At 44.2% G+C, this 13,875-nt stretch overlaps 1 protein-coding gene across 2 annotated transcripts in view; it reads right to left on the reverse strand.

Moving 5' to 3' along the window:
* Nucleotides 1–1,030: 1,030 nt before the first annotated feature.
* The window catches only part of DIO2 (iodothyronine deiodinase 2), a 198,204-nt gene continuing 185,359 nt past the window's right edge, over nucleotides 1,031–13,875 (reverse strand). Inside the window, exon 4 of one of the 2 annotated variants that reach the window (XM_060181350.1) lies at nucleotides 1,031–2,822. In XM_060181350.1, coding sequence (XP_060037333.1) covers nucleotides 2,235–2,822 — 588 coding nt within the window. In that variant the 3' untranslated portion in view covers nucleotides 1,031–2,234. The remainder of the gene's footprint in view (nucleotides 2,823–13,875) is intronic. The other variant, XM_007534385.3, reaches the window with a different exon arrangement.

Raw genomic sequence — 13,875 nt, forward strand, 5'->3', positions numbered from 1 at the left:
TCCGCTGTTCATTTCTCTTCTCTAGATCAGGTGGGGCCCACTGACCAGCCTTCAGGAGAAGGTTGAACAGCTGAGGATTCTGGAATAATTGAGCCTCAGTGTGATTGTCCAGGAATCCCAAACTTGTTTTGTTTCTCTCTGGCTGTGTCTTACCGAATTTAAAACTCTGGAAACCTTAAGTGCTGCTATAAAATAATCAGTTAAAATGAAGCTTTCATATCTATACAATATCACCTATGTACTGTTCCAGTCTGTTAGAAAGAGAAACATTTGGTTCTTAGACACTCACTTCCTACAGTTCTGATCATTTCATGACACTAATTCAGAAAGATATTTTCAACTTTAGATCTTTTTTTTTCCCATTAGTTTTAGTGTATGTTTCACAGAATGACCTTGAAAACTTTTGATAGTATCTATACATAGAATCATATACTATGATTTAATACTCAAATTTACAGTAGAAACTATGATACAAAAATTGGCTGATCTATTCCTTTGAGGTTATAATATTTAGATTATATTACTCACAGGTAGACTTCAAGTCTGTTTTAGAGTATAGTAAAAGTATGAATTCACACCTATAAATTAAAATGGCATTGTTCTGGGATGCTGTAGAGGCTTCAGATGATCAAACCTCAGCCAGTCGGAACAATGTAAGACCCAAGTACAGACTGAGAATACCACAGTGCCGAATGCAATAGGCTAGTCAGGGTTGACTTTTCTCAAAGCCTCCTCTCCTAAACTACTGGTGGGCATTATCTCAAAACAACTCTCCCGTTCTCTGTTTTGCAACTGAAGAAAACTTGGCACCTCGTATTCATGATAACGCCTGTCTGAGGAGGAGAAAAGGGAGTGGTTAAGGTGCTTGCCCTTAGCAGCTGAGAGCACGTAGCTGGGCTGCAGAGCACACGCACTCCCTGTGTTGCATGTATGGAAAAGACTTCTGGACAGGCCCCACTGAATGGCGCCGTGTCATAAATGCAGGAGTGGGGAGGCATAGACCAGCGCCACTGGGCCCACTGGTTGTCATAAATGCAGGAATGGGGAGGCATAGACCAGCACCACTGGGCCCACTGGTTTTACTTTTAATTGGTATCATGGAGTATAATCCACCAACTGAAAATACACATACCACAAGCATGGTTTTAAAAAGTAATTATTAAATAAAAAAAGCCTTCATGAGGTGGGGGGGGGTATATAGCACAATGGTTATGCAAAGAGATTCTCATACCTGAGGCTCCAAAGTTCCAGGTTCAATTCCCCGCACTACCATAAGCCAGAACTGAGCAGTGTTCTGGTAAAAAGAAGAGGAGGAGGAGGAGGAGGAGGAGGAAGAAAAGAAAGAAAAAAACCTTCATAAATACTAATATCAAAGTGCATTTTTTGCCTTTTCCATCTCCGTTTCTCACTCAGTCAAGGACTGTTTTAGCAGGCTTCTTCTTATGCCTGGCCTTGCATCTTTCTGTGAAAAATAAATTGTTCCCACTCTCTACAGCTCCAAGTTGAATCTCAAGGAAGCCTCCTAATATGTGTCTCCTACCTCCTTTCCATAGTTGATCAATTTGATTTTCCACTAGACTAGAAAGTAACCCTCAGATTTCAAGTGATCATGCTAACCCTCTAGGTTGGGAGTCATCCTTGGTCTCTACAGACACACATCTGAATTCTGGGACTGCTTTAAATTGGCATCGAATAATACATAAAGAGACACTAGAACACCAGTCACTAACATGTTAAACACCGTGGTCCCAACCACATGACTTCAGTGGCAGAACTCACGGTAAGTAAATATTGGGAATTTTCCAGTTGGCTTCTATCCAGGCTAAATAAACCCTAGGCAACCTCCCATTTACTAATATAGACAGCACTTTCCCTAACAGAGCAACGATTCATGATTTTCTTCATGTCCCAGAGCACACGTTAGCCGTGTCACTTCTTTTCCAGGTCAGCTGCTCAGATGCTGAGAGAACGTGTCTTCCTCTCCATCTTGGAAATTGTTTCACCCAGGACTTTTCACTGGGAAAAAGAAGCCATCCGCCAAATGTCATTTGAATGGCACAGAAGTATTGAGATGTAAGAGGCTTGTGTTCATCTGACATGCAAATCCCCATCTTTCAGTGAGGCAGTGGGACGTAGTTGAAATAGTGGATTCAGTTCTGAGTTTCCTTCCCTTTCCATATTAAAAACAAAACAGACAAACAAAAGAGCCTCTATTGCAATCATACCTTTAACAGCTAATCTAGATTTCATCTCTGGCTGAAACTCTTCTCCAGCCAATGCCGGACTTCTTGAAGGTTGTAGCAGAAGGGACCCTTTCCTCCCAGATAGGCAATTTTCTGTCTCTGCACGATGCACACGCGTTCAAAGGCGACCCCGTAGGCTACGTTGGCATTATTGTCCATGCGGTCAGCCACAACTCTGCACTGGGGCGGCAAGGAGAAGCGCTCCAGGAGCTGGTGAGCTGCTGCACATCTGTCTTCCTGGCTGCGGTGCTTCCTCACGTCGAGAGACAGAGAAGAATCCCCAGGCACCGCCCAGCCATCTGAAGGATGAGCTTCATCGATGTAGACCAACAGGAAATCAGCCACTGAGGAGAACTCTTCCACCAGTTTGCTGAAGGTCGGCAGCTGGCTAGTGAAAGGCGGTCAAGTGGCCGAGCCAAAGTTGACCACCAGTGGGCGCTCGGGGCTGGCAAAGTCCAGAAGGTGGCACTCGGCTCCATCCACCATCTTATCTTGGGCGCCCCTGCCAGTGTTGTCACCTGCTTCAGGCTTGGAGACATGAACCACACTAGAATTGGGGGCGTTTTCACCCAACTTCACCTGTGGGCAGAGAAAAAGAAGGAGGCAGAGAACACCACTTTAAATACATCGCCACTTGAGTGTACTCTCTATAGTCATAAACTCTGATGAGATGTGGCACTTTCTTCAGAGGATGCAACAACCATAGACGGATTTAAATGAAGCAGCAGCATAACAGGGGGTGTCGGGAATGGCCCCACAAAGGGATTTTATTTTTTTATTCTGCAGAGTAAGTGCTTTCAACATTGAAGGCCACGACTGCTAACTCCCTTCATAATTAGTACGAGGCTGGTATTTTCTCCAAGCCTACTTGCTGTCAATGCCGAGCACATATTATATAACAGATGATTAATTGACTTCATTTTAAGCAGCAGAAGCATACTTGCAGACAAAGGATCAGCCATAAGATATAGTACCTCTTTCTGAATTCCCACTAGAGAAGTCTAAAATCCTCAGGCGAGATCTGTATTTTCTTGCTAAATGCCAAGGCACATAATTTAACTGCATCCAGTCACTGAGAGACAGGGCACTCAGTTCTCAGTCAGAGCTGGCAAACCTCTGGCCCCACATAATAGAAGGGGATCTGCCACTTGACCCTTTCATTAGCTTTGCCGTCTGTAAAATGGTGATAGTCGTTTAGACGGTAAAATAAGGGAATGGCTCTTTGTGTACTATGTAGATAAAAATAACTATATCAAAACCCGGGGGTATGGATTGACCTGTCACTGCCCATGTCCAGCAGAGAAGCAATTACAGAAGCCAGAACTTCCACCTCCTGCACCCCAAAGAATTTTGGCTCATACCCCTGGAGAAGTAGGTGGGGGAGACGATCCGAGGGCTTTGAACTCCGATTCCACCAGGACCTGAAGTTTCTGTCACAAGGAATCTTGCTTAATTCTCCTGCCCTCAGGAGGGGGTGTTTAATGGTATACAGTCAATAGTAATCCAGCTGTTTGTCCCCAGTTTCCTGCAGAACGCTCTAACCCCCTTCTAGGCCCTCCTCTGCTATCACATACCAGGACCCGAAAGCTCTTCCCCCACCCTCCTTTCCAGAGTCCTTTTCTTTGGGGCAGTGGGCCAAGCCCAGTCCAGACTCTGCTCTGTGTTTAGCCCTCGGTTCTTATTTCTCAGCTTCTGGCTTATCTCACTTCACATGAGGAACCTTGATTTTATACCATCACTTAAAGGGAGATGAATCTTGAGGAAATGAGGCGCTGTTTCTCTTATCTGAGAGAGAAGGGGAACAAATGAAAGATGCTTGGAAGGAATAATAGGGGTAGGTGTGACTTAGAAGGAAAGTGAAAGCAGGATTGTAGGGAAAATAGGAAAACAGATAAAAAGATAGACAGACAGACAGACAGACAGGTAATGACAGATATAAAGTCAATTCATGTCAGTGGCCTTGGGAGAACCACTGCAGTTCCTAGTGGAGGGATAGGGACATAGAACTCTGTTGGTGAGGGCACTGTGGAATCAGACTCCTATTATATAACCATCTTCTAAATCAATATTAAATCACTAGTAAAATTATAAATAAAACAAGATTATCTATAGCATAATATAAAAATTGAAAAGGTTACTGTGTGGTGTAGGTTACCATCATAAATGCCACCCAGGCAGGTAAAACAGAACTCTCTCTCCCTGGAAAGTCCACATTTTAAAAATGTTATCTGGCCGGGGAGATCAAATAACAGTGCACAGAACCTCCCGTGCGAGAGGTCCCAGGTTTGACCCGCCCCCCCAGAGCCACTAATAGCCAGATCTATATGGTGTGTTGAAGAAGCAAACAAACAAATCAATCTTTTTAGAAAAGATTGAGATCTCCTCAGTGTGACAGCCTTCCTCAAGGTTCCTACAGCTGGTGCCCACTCTATGACTCCTAGCAACTTCACCATCTGCATCAAGTAAGAGAATGAACAAAACAAAAAATACACAGTTAATCCAAAATTCTTCTTCAGGTTTCTCATGGGCCTGTATGTTTGTCTCCCTCTTTTGATCTACAGGGTCACACACCACTTACTGGCCTGTTGTAAATGTTACCAAGAATATCCTCTGAACTATAACTATACATACTCAAGCTGAAGAGATGCAGAAGGAAATTGAGCCATTTCCCCCTTTATGTGTGGATTAGATAGTTGTACAAAGACTGAAGAGAAGTTTGCTGGCCTTTGGGTCTGTAAGGTGAAAGAGCCAGTGATTTCAGTGAGGATTAGCATAATGGAATACTCCACTAGAAGAGTTTAGTCAAAGCCAACAGCATCAAGGCAGGACCACTGATTTTCAGCGCTAGTGTTAATATTTCAGAACACTCCCAGCCAAATTGACTTATTTCCCTCACAGAAGTATAGCCACATATCACACTGCTGACAGTTGAAGTCATTTAGAAATGTGTTGTTAAAGACTCAATAATTTGGGGGCCAGACAGTGGCACACTTGGTTAAGCACACCTATTATCATGTGCAAGGACTGGGGTTCAAGCCCCCGGTCCCCCACCTGCAGGGGGAAGGCTTCACGAGTGGTGAAGCAGGGCTACAAGTGTCTCTCTCCCTCTCTATCCCCTCCCCTTCCCTCTCCATTTCTGGCTGCCTCTATCCAACAAATACAGAAAATAAATAATTAAAAAAAAAAAAAACTCAACAATCCAAGCTGATAGAAAACACTCAGGAACTTTTATTCAGAAGCTTCTATTAATGTTCATGCAGAGCCCCTTTTGACCTGAGACAATTAAAGAAGTCATTTCTCTTCTTTCTGGAAAATCCTAGCAGGGCAGTTCTGAAGCAAGTACTATTAGTTTTCTAGAGGAAGGTTCAGAATAGCAATTAGATTCCTCGGAAAACAAAGATGTTGCTGGGATTTAAATAAGTACATTCGCCTACAGTGACTATCAGGGAGACATTATTTTACTTAAAAATGAGTTTTCTTGGGCATTTTGCAAGTGGCACTAGACACTGGAGTGCTCCCCAGTGTGTTGGGAATGGGGCTTGAACCTGGCCACAGGCATGACAAAGGAGACATTCTCCCACACAGCCTATCTTGAGAGCCCCTAATGACACTTTTATTTATTTATTTTTTTTAACTAGAGCACTGCTCAGCTCTAGCTAATGGTGGTGCTGGGGATTGAACCTGAGACTTTGGAGCCTCAGGCATGAGAGTCTGTTTGCATAACCATCACGCCATCTCCCCCTACCCCAAATAACACTTTTTAAAGAGCTGGGCTATAGAGACCGCATGGTGGTAAACCTGGCTGAGCACACATGGTACACTGTGTAAGGACCTGGGTTCAAGCCCCCAGGCCTCGCCTGCAGAAGTGAAGTTGTTAAGCAGTGAGGTGTGCGGGAGTCTCTGTCTGTCTCTCTCTCTCACCTCTCCCCTTTCAACTTCTCTGTCTCTATCCAGAATCAATCAATCAATCAATACATTTAAAAAGGACAATTAAAAGAAGAGCTGATTTCATGAGCTACACTTTTATCTGACGTAGCAAACATATCATCCGTACATAATATATGTGTATATTTTAATGTGTATTTTAGGTACGCTTATAGGTAAAATATACATGCTAAAGGTGCTATGATTGTTGCTGCTGCTGTCAGGGCTTCCCAACTGCAGGATGTGTCTTCAGATAAAGAGAAACAAGAGAGGAGGGTGGGAGTGGAGGACTGAGTGGGGAAGCAGGAAGACAGAGGGCCACTGAAGCCCCTGGAATGCAGCAGGGATCAGGTCTGCACCTGGGATTCACACACGGCAAAGCAAGCACACCATCCAGGCGAACTTTTGTTTTGTATCCTGTTTGTAAACTAGTGTTTTACACAATTCTAAGATCACAGAGTTACGGCTCTGTAACTGCAACCAAAATGCCCCTCCTCCTCCACAACCACCGGAGTTCTCACAGAGCTGGACAGTCAAGCGATTCGGTTTTTGTTTTCTAGTTCCTAAGCTTTAATTCTCTGTAGTTTACAAGGAATGAAACCACCCAGCTGCTGTCTTTCACCTCCTTATTTACGTCACTGAGCATAATCACCTCCAGTTTTATGTATTTTTGTCCTGAAGGACATTATCATCATCATCACCATTTCCATCTATGGGTTCTTTTTAAATTTCTTCGTAGCTTTCGGTGGAGGGTAGGCATCAAAGTCATCAATTTCTTATAAAGTGTTCTCACATTAAAAATGAGGATTTAGGGGAGTCCGGCAGCGCAGCGGGTTAAGCGCACGTGGCGCAAATCGCAAGGACTGGCGTAAGGATCCCAGTTCAAGCCCCAGGCTCCCCACCTGCAGGGAGGTCATTTCACAGTCGGTGAAGCAGGTCTGCAGGTGTCTGTCTTTCTCTCCCCCTCTCTGTCTTCCCCTCCTCTCTCCATTTCTCTCTGTCCTATCCAACAATGACGACAACAATAATAACAACAACCATAAAACAACAAGGGCGAAAAAAGGGAATAAATAAATTTTTTTTTAATAATGAGGATTTAGGGTGCTATTGTATATTGAATACAATAGTGCTTGCAATATTCCTCAACATACTCTGATGTACAAGGCGTGAACGGACTCTCATTGGTCTAAATCACTAGTGTTGGAGCGATTGCTCATTATGTGAATAACTCACACACAGGAGAAACGTATTCCCTGGACGCCGTGTCTGTAGGTTCTAGGTAGGGGAAACCATCCACCTGATTCGTAGGATATTTGAAAGCTCTGAACACTTCTGTGATTGGGGTCGGTGGGGCTGGTATTTCCTGACTCCCAACCAAGCAGAACGTGGGTGGGTCACTGTACTTTTCCTGATTATTCAACTGAACGATCTAATCTGACACTTCAGTTACAGGTGACTGTCCTGTTACCTGTGATTATTTCTCTTGGAAAGCTAAAGTACCTTCTCCTTCTTAGTGGCACTGTCCAGTTCAGTCACACAAAGTTTCCCCAAATAGAGACAGACTAGTTTACTTCAGAAAATTTAGAACTAATACAGGAACTCCACTCAAAAATTTAAATAGTCACCAAGTACAAAATGGTCTTCACGTATTAGATGAAGCATTTTGTTAAACTGGGAAACACACACACATCTTTTTCTTAGTTTTCCCATATGGATGGCTAAATAAATGATAATTGTTACGCTCCAAGGTAGTGGCGAAAGAAGAACTGTACACTGACTTTTGGATGGACACAGCCATAGTTAGATGATGGACGAATTCCTTGAGCCCGACGGCTCAGAAAACAAATCCTAGAGACCCAGGGCAGAGGGCTGCCGGCCTCGGCATTCGGTGCCACTGGCCTGCCCACACTGTGCCTGCCGGGCAGCGCACGAAACAAAAGTAGCCAGCCCTCTTTACTTTGCTGAGCAGACATGGGGCTCTAGTGGAGATGAAAGTGAATTAAGCAGATAGCCAGTTCAAGACAATGTCCAGCTAAGAGAAGATGCCAATATAAGACCAATGTGACTCACACAGCCTGGATGGAAACACACACCCTCTTCTATCATCTATAAATTTAAGTGTGGCCTGACCAACTGCCTGCTTTTATAAGCATCACACAATAATGACAAAAGCTGTCTGCCTTTGCTAACGTCTACAGAAGAAAGAAAATTCAGCAATGATAAGGACAAATGAATAAAATTTTGTTCTCGACTTAATTCTCATTTCTCATCGTCTCATTTGATGGGCCAGAAAATGAGCCCATTTCTCACATGCAGAATGTCTGTTTGCTAAGCCATGCCCCCTACTGAGGGGGAATGAGCAAATCCCCATTGTCGTCAATGGTTGAAGATTCTTTGCTTTCCCCAGGAGCTAAGCATTCCTTGACCGAGAGCCAATGGTGATGAGGAAAATAAAGTTGGTCCCATAATAACATTTAGGCTACAGGAAAGAAACTCAACAAAAACAACCTATCCCCTGATACTCCCAAACTTTATTTTAATTTCCCACAGTGGCACAGAAAGTCTCCTGGCCACAAGTTACCTATCATCTTAATTTCTCCTTCGTAGAGGATTTGTGTTTGGTTTTTGTCCTTAATGAGACATATTTGCCAAAGAGGCATTCAAAAGGCATTTTTTACTCTTGCGGAAGAGTAATTAGGTCGGTACCTCTTTCCCTGCCAGCAGTATCCGCTCTAAAGAGAGCTCTGCCTGGTATTTAATGCCCAAACACAAGAAGCATCATTTCCACTAATTGGTCTTGAAGTTCTGGTCTTCCCAAAGGGTCCTTTTATTTTTCAAGGATCAGAAAAGGACCTACGTAAAATGTAATATCATCATCACCGACTTCTTTCTCTCTCACTTGTCCTCTTACAGTTGTTCCTTCCCATGTTGTTGCCATCAACAGTAACACAACACCAACAAAGGAAGGAAATCAAGGGCTTGCCTTTTTTTTTTTTTTTTTTTTTTTTTTTTACAATGGGAGACATCTTGGACCAAGTTCAAATACCAGCAACAGCCATCTTCACAAATATGAACATGAGTGTGAACACAAGCACACACGTACCAGTGGGGCGCCCTTGATGATGGGACCCTTTGCGCTGGCAGAGTTTAGTGCACAGGAAAGAGTAATGTGGCTTTAGCATGTGGACTGAGAAATGCAGGGCGAAAGGAGAAAAGAAAGAACCATGCATCAAGCAGAGGCTGGAGAGAGAATCTACTACTAATCATTCCTTCCTTTCTCTTTCTCACCTACCTACCTTCCTTCCTTCCTTCCTCCCTCCCTCCCTCCCTCCCTTTCTTCCTTCCTTCCTTCCTTCCTTCCTTCCTTCCTTCCTTCCTTCCTTCCTTCCTTCCTTCTTTTACCTTCATGCAGCTTGAGAGAGATTCTGGAGAAAACATGGCTTACTCTCTGGACAGAAAGTAAAGCAAACAAGAAGAGTGCCACTGAGTATGTGTTTTGACTGGACAAATTGTAAACAGTCTTCATGATACCCAAACCTTGGAAAGGCTTATTATTAACTATTAGGAAATATCAAGATCTAATCTAATGACTAGGTTCCACCATTGTTCTTACAAACATTGCCAATCAGTAAGCACTGACTTAGCCCTTTACGTTCAGATTGGCCAAAGATCTCAGAGATGAAGAGGGAATTAAGTTGCCTACTCTTTCCTCCAACTTCCAGTTCCCTTTTGGACATGCTCTTGTTGATGTGATCTTCAAACTGTTCTTTGCGTTCTTGGGGGAAATGCTTCTCCATTAAAGGAGCCATTTTCCATTGTAGCAACTAGTGTCAAAAGGCTGAGGTGAATGAAGAGGAGGAGGAGGAGGAGGAGGAGGAGGAGGAGGAGGAGGAGGAGGAGGAGGAGGAGAATGTTAAAGGGACCCTTTCAAAACCAAAATTACATGTTCAAATGAGTATGTTTTCTGTGTCACTGAGACTAACTGTGCAGAAGCTAGCAGCTTGTCAGCATCTATACTGTGTGTTTACTTTTACACTTCATTTAGGTAGGAGCCAGGCTCCCAGACATGGGAGTTGGCTTATTGGTTGAATTTGTTGAGTCTTCTAACACCAGCACAAGGATGCAGTGTTAGAAGCAGTGACACTGACTAGAAAAACTTAAATAAGAACTATCTGTTATTCACTTCAATCTTTTCTAAGACTCAGTAAACTTTTTTTCCCACTCAAACCAAGAATGGTACTCCCCCTAACCAAACCCAAATGACTTTTAAAAGGATTCTTTATTAAACTAACTTTAAATATCAGATGTTTGTTAAGACATTTTTCTGTTGCTTTTTTTTTTTTTTTGGTTGTTGTTGTTGCCTCTTAAAAGATTCAGACACAGGCATAAATACCTTCACTTTCTCTAAATATCTCCCCAAATGTCTGGCATTCAGCAGAAGAACTGAACGTGACATGTCTAATTGGATCACCTGTGACTACAGCCCCCTCCCCACCCTGGAAAACTGTTTCTGTGGGTGGCAACCTCAATCATGCAAGTTAGGATTGAGAAACCTTGTGATGCCATCTCCAACAGCACCACCTCTAGAGCATTTACAGCCAAACACAATCATTCAGGGAAGTGACTTCAACCTGTCTCAGAGACTCTGAGTGAAGCTCAAACACCACCATGGCCACTAGCAGCTCTTGCCGCACGTGGAGACAGAAGAGAACAAAATTCAGTGCAAGCTGCGTCCACAGAGCCCCCACTCCTTGGCGCCCAGTCCAGCCTTGTTCTTGGGTGTTAGTTCTTGGGTCGCTTCTTCTCATGGTAGCTATGTTGTGAATCATTAAGAGCAAACATAAGAACACCAGTCATGAACTGGGTCACCAGTGTGATCAGTAGGCAGAAATAATATGAGAGTAATACACAGACCACATACAAAAGAAAGGAAAGAAGGGAGGAAGGGAGGAAGGAAGGAAGGAAGGAAGGAAGGAAGGAAGGGAGGAAGGAAGGAAGGAAGGATGGAAGGGAGGGAGGGAGGGAGGGAGGGAGGAAGGAAGGAAGGAAGGAAGGAAGGAAGGAAGGAAGGAAGGATGGAAGGAAGGAAGGAAGGAAGGAAGGAAGGATGGATGGAAGGAAGGAAGGAAGGATGGAAGGAAGGAAGGAAGGGAGGGAGGAAGGATGGAAGGAAGGATGGAAGGAAGGAAGGAAGGATGGAAGGAAGGAAGGAAGGAAGGAAGGATGGAAGGAAGGAAGGAAGGAAGGAAGGAAGGATGGAAGGAAGGAAGGAAGGAAGGAAGGAAGGGAGGGAGGGAGGGAGGGAGAGAGAGAGATGGGCAGATCATTCAGTCTTTCAAGTTTCTTGGAATAGAAATAACATTGCAATGCCAATGGAAAACTATACATTGATTAAAAAATAGTAAAGTTCATTTGAGGTGTTTGCTTTTTAAATTTTTTTTTTTAATCTCTGGAAGCTGCTTAATAGCAGAAACAATCTCACTTTATATTTACAGACAACACCACAGCCCCATGATTTATGTGAGAGATACTTATATAACAGAAACACACACATATGTAAGTAAAACTTCCCCCAGAAGTTATTTTACTTTCACAGGCAAAAGTCAGTTATCGTAATAATAATAACAATAATAAAGTCAGAGTTTAAAACATTGAGATCAAACTAGTGACACTGCGTCTTATTTCCTAACACACAGAACTGCAGGTGTAGAATAAAAAGAACAGACCTGACATAATTGTGTAGTCCTCACCCTCCTCCACGTTCCCTAGTCTTAAAACAGAACATAAAACGTTTATGTTCAGAGGCCCTAGGAGGTAGCTTAGCGGGCAAAGTATAGGAGCTGCATGTGTGACATCCCGGCCGTGCGCCCCACACGCATGTCCCTACTGATAAAAAGTGCTCTCGCTCTCTTGCTGTTCGGCTCATTCTCTCCCTCTCAGTAAATAAATCTGTTTCAAAACTGCATTCAAGGGATACATCTGTGAAGCTTAAATGTTCATCTCGATCCCTTCTGTCCAATCTCAGTCTCCCCACATACACAGCATAAATGATCACTACTGTTCAGAGTTTGATCACCATTTCACATTATAAAGGAATTTCCACTTTCCAGCCAGAGCTCTTATAATTGCCCTATCTTCAGGAACGTAAATGCAGTGGGTGTTGTTGTTGTTTGTTTGTTTTTGTAGGTATACTCAGTGACAAATACGGGTGTTATTACAACACTCCCCCAACTCACAGTGGTACTTTTTACTTGAACACTGATTTTTCAGATAGAAAGAGAGACAAGGGTGCCTGGGTGGTGGCACACCTGGCTGACAGCACATGTTACAATGTGCAAGGACCTAGGTTCGAGTCTCTGGTCCCCACCTTCAGGGAGAAAGCTCTGTGAGCAGTGAAGCAGGGCTGCAAGTGTCTCTCTCTCATCTCTCTGTCTCCTCTTACCCTTTTCCTTTGGCTGTCTCTATATCCAATAAATAGAGATAATAAGAGAGAGAGAGAGAGAGAGAGAGAGAGAGAAAAGAGTGGGGAAGATACCAAAGCACTGAAAGCTCCCTCCAGTGCTGTGGGGGGTGGGTTGAATGAACCTGAGTTCTCTGTGTGACAAGGAAGGCACTCTGTTCAGATGAGCTATCTTGCAGGCTGTCAACATTGGATTCTCAGTGGCACAACCTATTCTGGATTACATGTAACTATAAATTCTTGATTTCTTTTTTTTTTTTTCCTTTTCTAACAGATAGGTTTAGGTTTCTAATGTTTATTTATGGAGTTTTTTTAATCCATTTCCTTCCCCTCCCCATCTTATTATGAAGATTTCTACCTTTGGGCATTCCATAATCCCTTTCAACTTCTCTTCCCTAGTATGTTCGCCAATTCCACCCCCATTCAGTTGGGAGAAATTCAAGACTGTCTGTTTCATAGTCACTTTTGCTATACAAGTCAATTCTCCCTAAGCCTAAGCCCAGGACCCTGCAGGAGCATGGCAGTGGGCACACTGTAGAGTCAGTTCTCCCTAAGCCGGGACCCTGCAGGAGCATGGCAGTGGGCACACTATAGAGTCAGTTCTCCCTAAGCCCAGGACCCTGCAGGAGCATGGCAGTGGGCACACTGTAGAGTCAGTTCTCCCTAAGTCTAAGCCCAGGACCCTGCAGGAGCATGGCAGTGGGCACACTGTAGAGTCAGTTCTCCCTAAGCCTAAGCCGGGACCCTGCAGGAGCATGGCAGTGGGCACACTGTAGAGTCAGTTCTCCCTAAGCCCAGGACCCTGCAGGAGCATGGCAGTGGGCACACTGTAGAGTCAGTTCTCCCTAAGCCTAAGCCGGGACCCTGCAGGAGCATGGCAGTGGGCACACTGTAGAGTCAGTTCTCCCTAAGCCAGGACCCTGCAGGAGCATGGCAGTGGGCACACTGTAGAGTCAGTTCTCCCTAAGCCAGGACCCTGCAGGAGCATGGCAGTGGGCACACTGTAGAGTCAGTTCTCCCTAAGCCCAGGACCCTGCAGGAGCATGGCAGTGGGCACACTGTAGAGTCAGTTCTCCCTAAGCCTAAGCCGGGACCCTGCAGGAGCATGGCAGTGGGCACACTGTAGAGTCAGTTCTCCCTAAGCCAGGACCCTGCAGGAGCATGGCAGTGGGCACACTGTAGAGTCAGTTCTCCCTAAGCCCAGGACCCTGCAGGAGCATGGCAGTGGGCACACTGTAGAGTCAGTTC

This window comes from Erinaceus europaeus, chromosome 22, assembly GCF_950295315.1.
Source record: "Erinaceus europaeus chromosome 22, mEriEur2.1, whole genome shotgun sequence".
Taxonomy (NCBI): Eukaryota; Metazoa; Chordata; class Mammalia; order Eulipotyphla; family Erinaceidae; genus Erinaceus; species Erinaceus europaeus.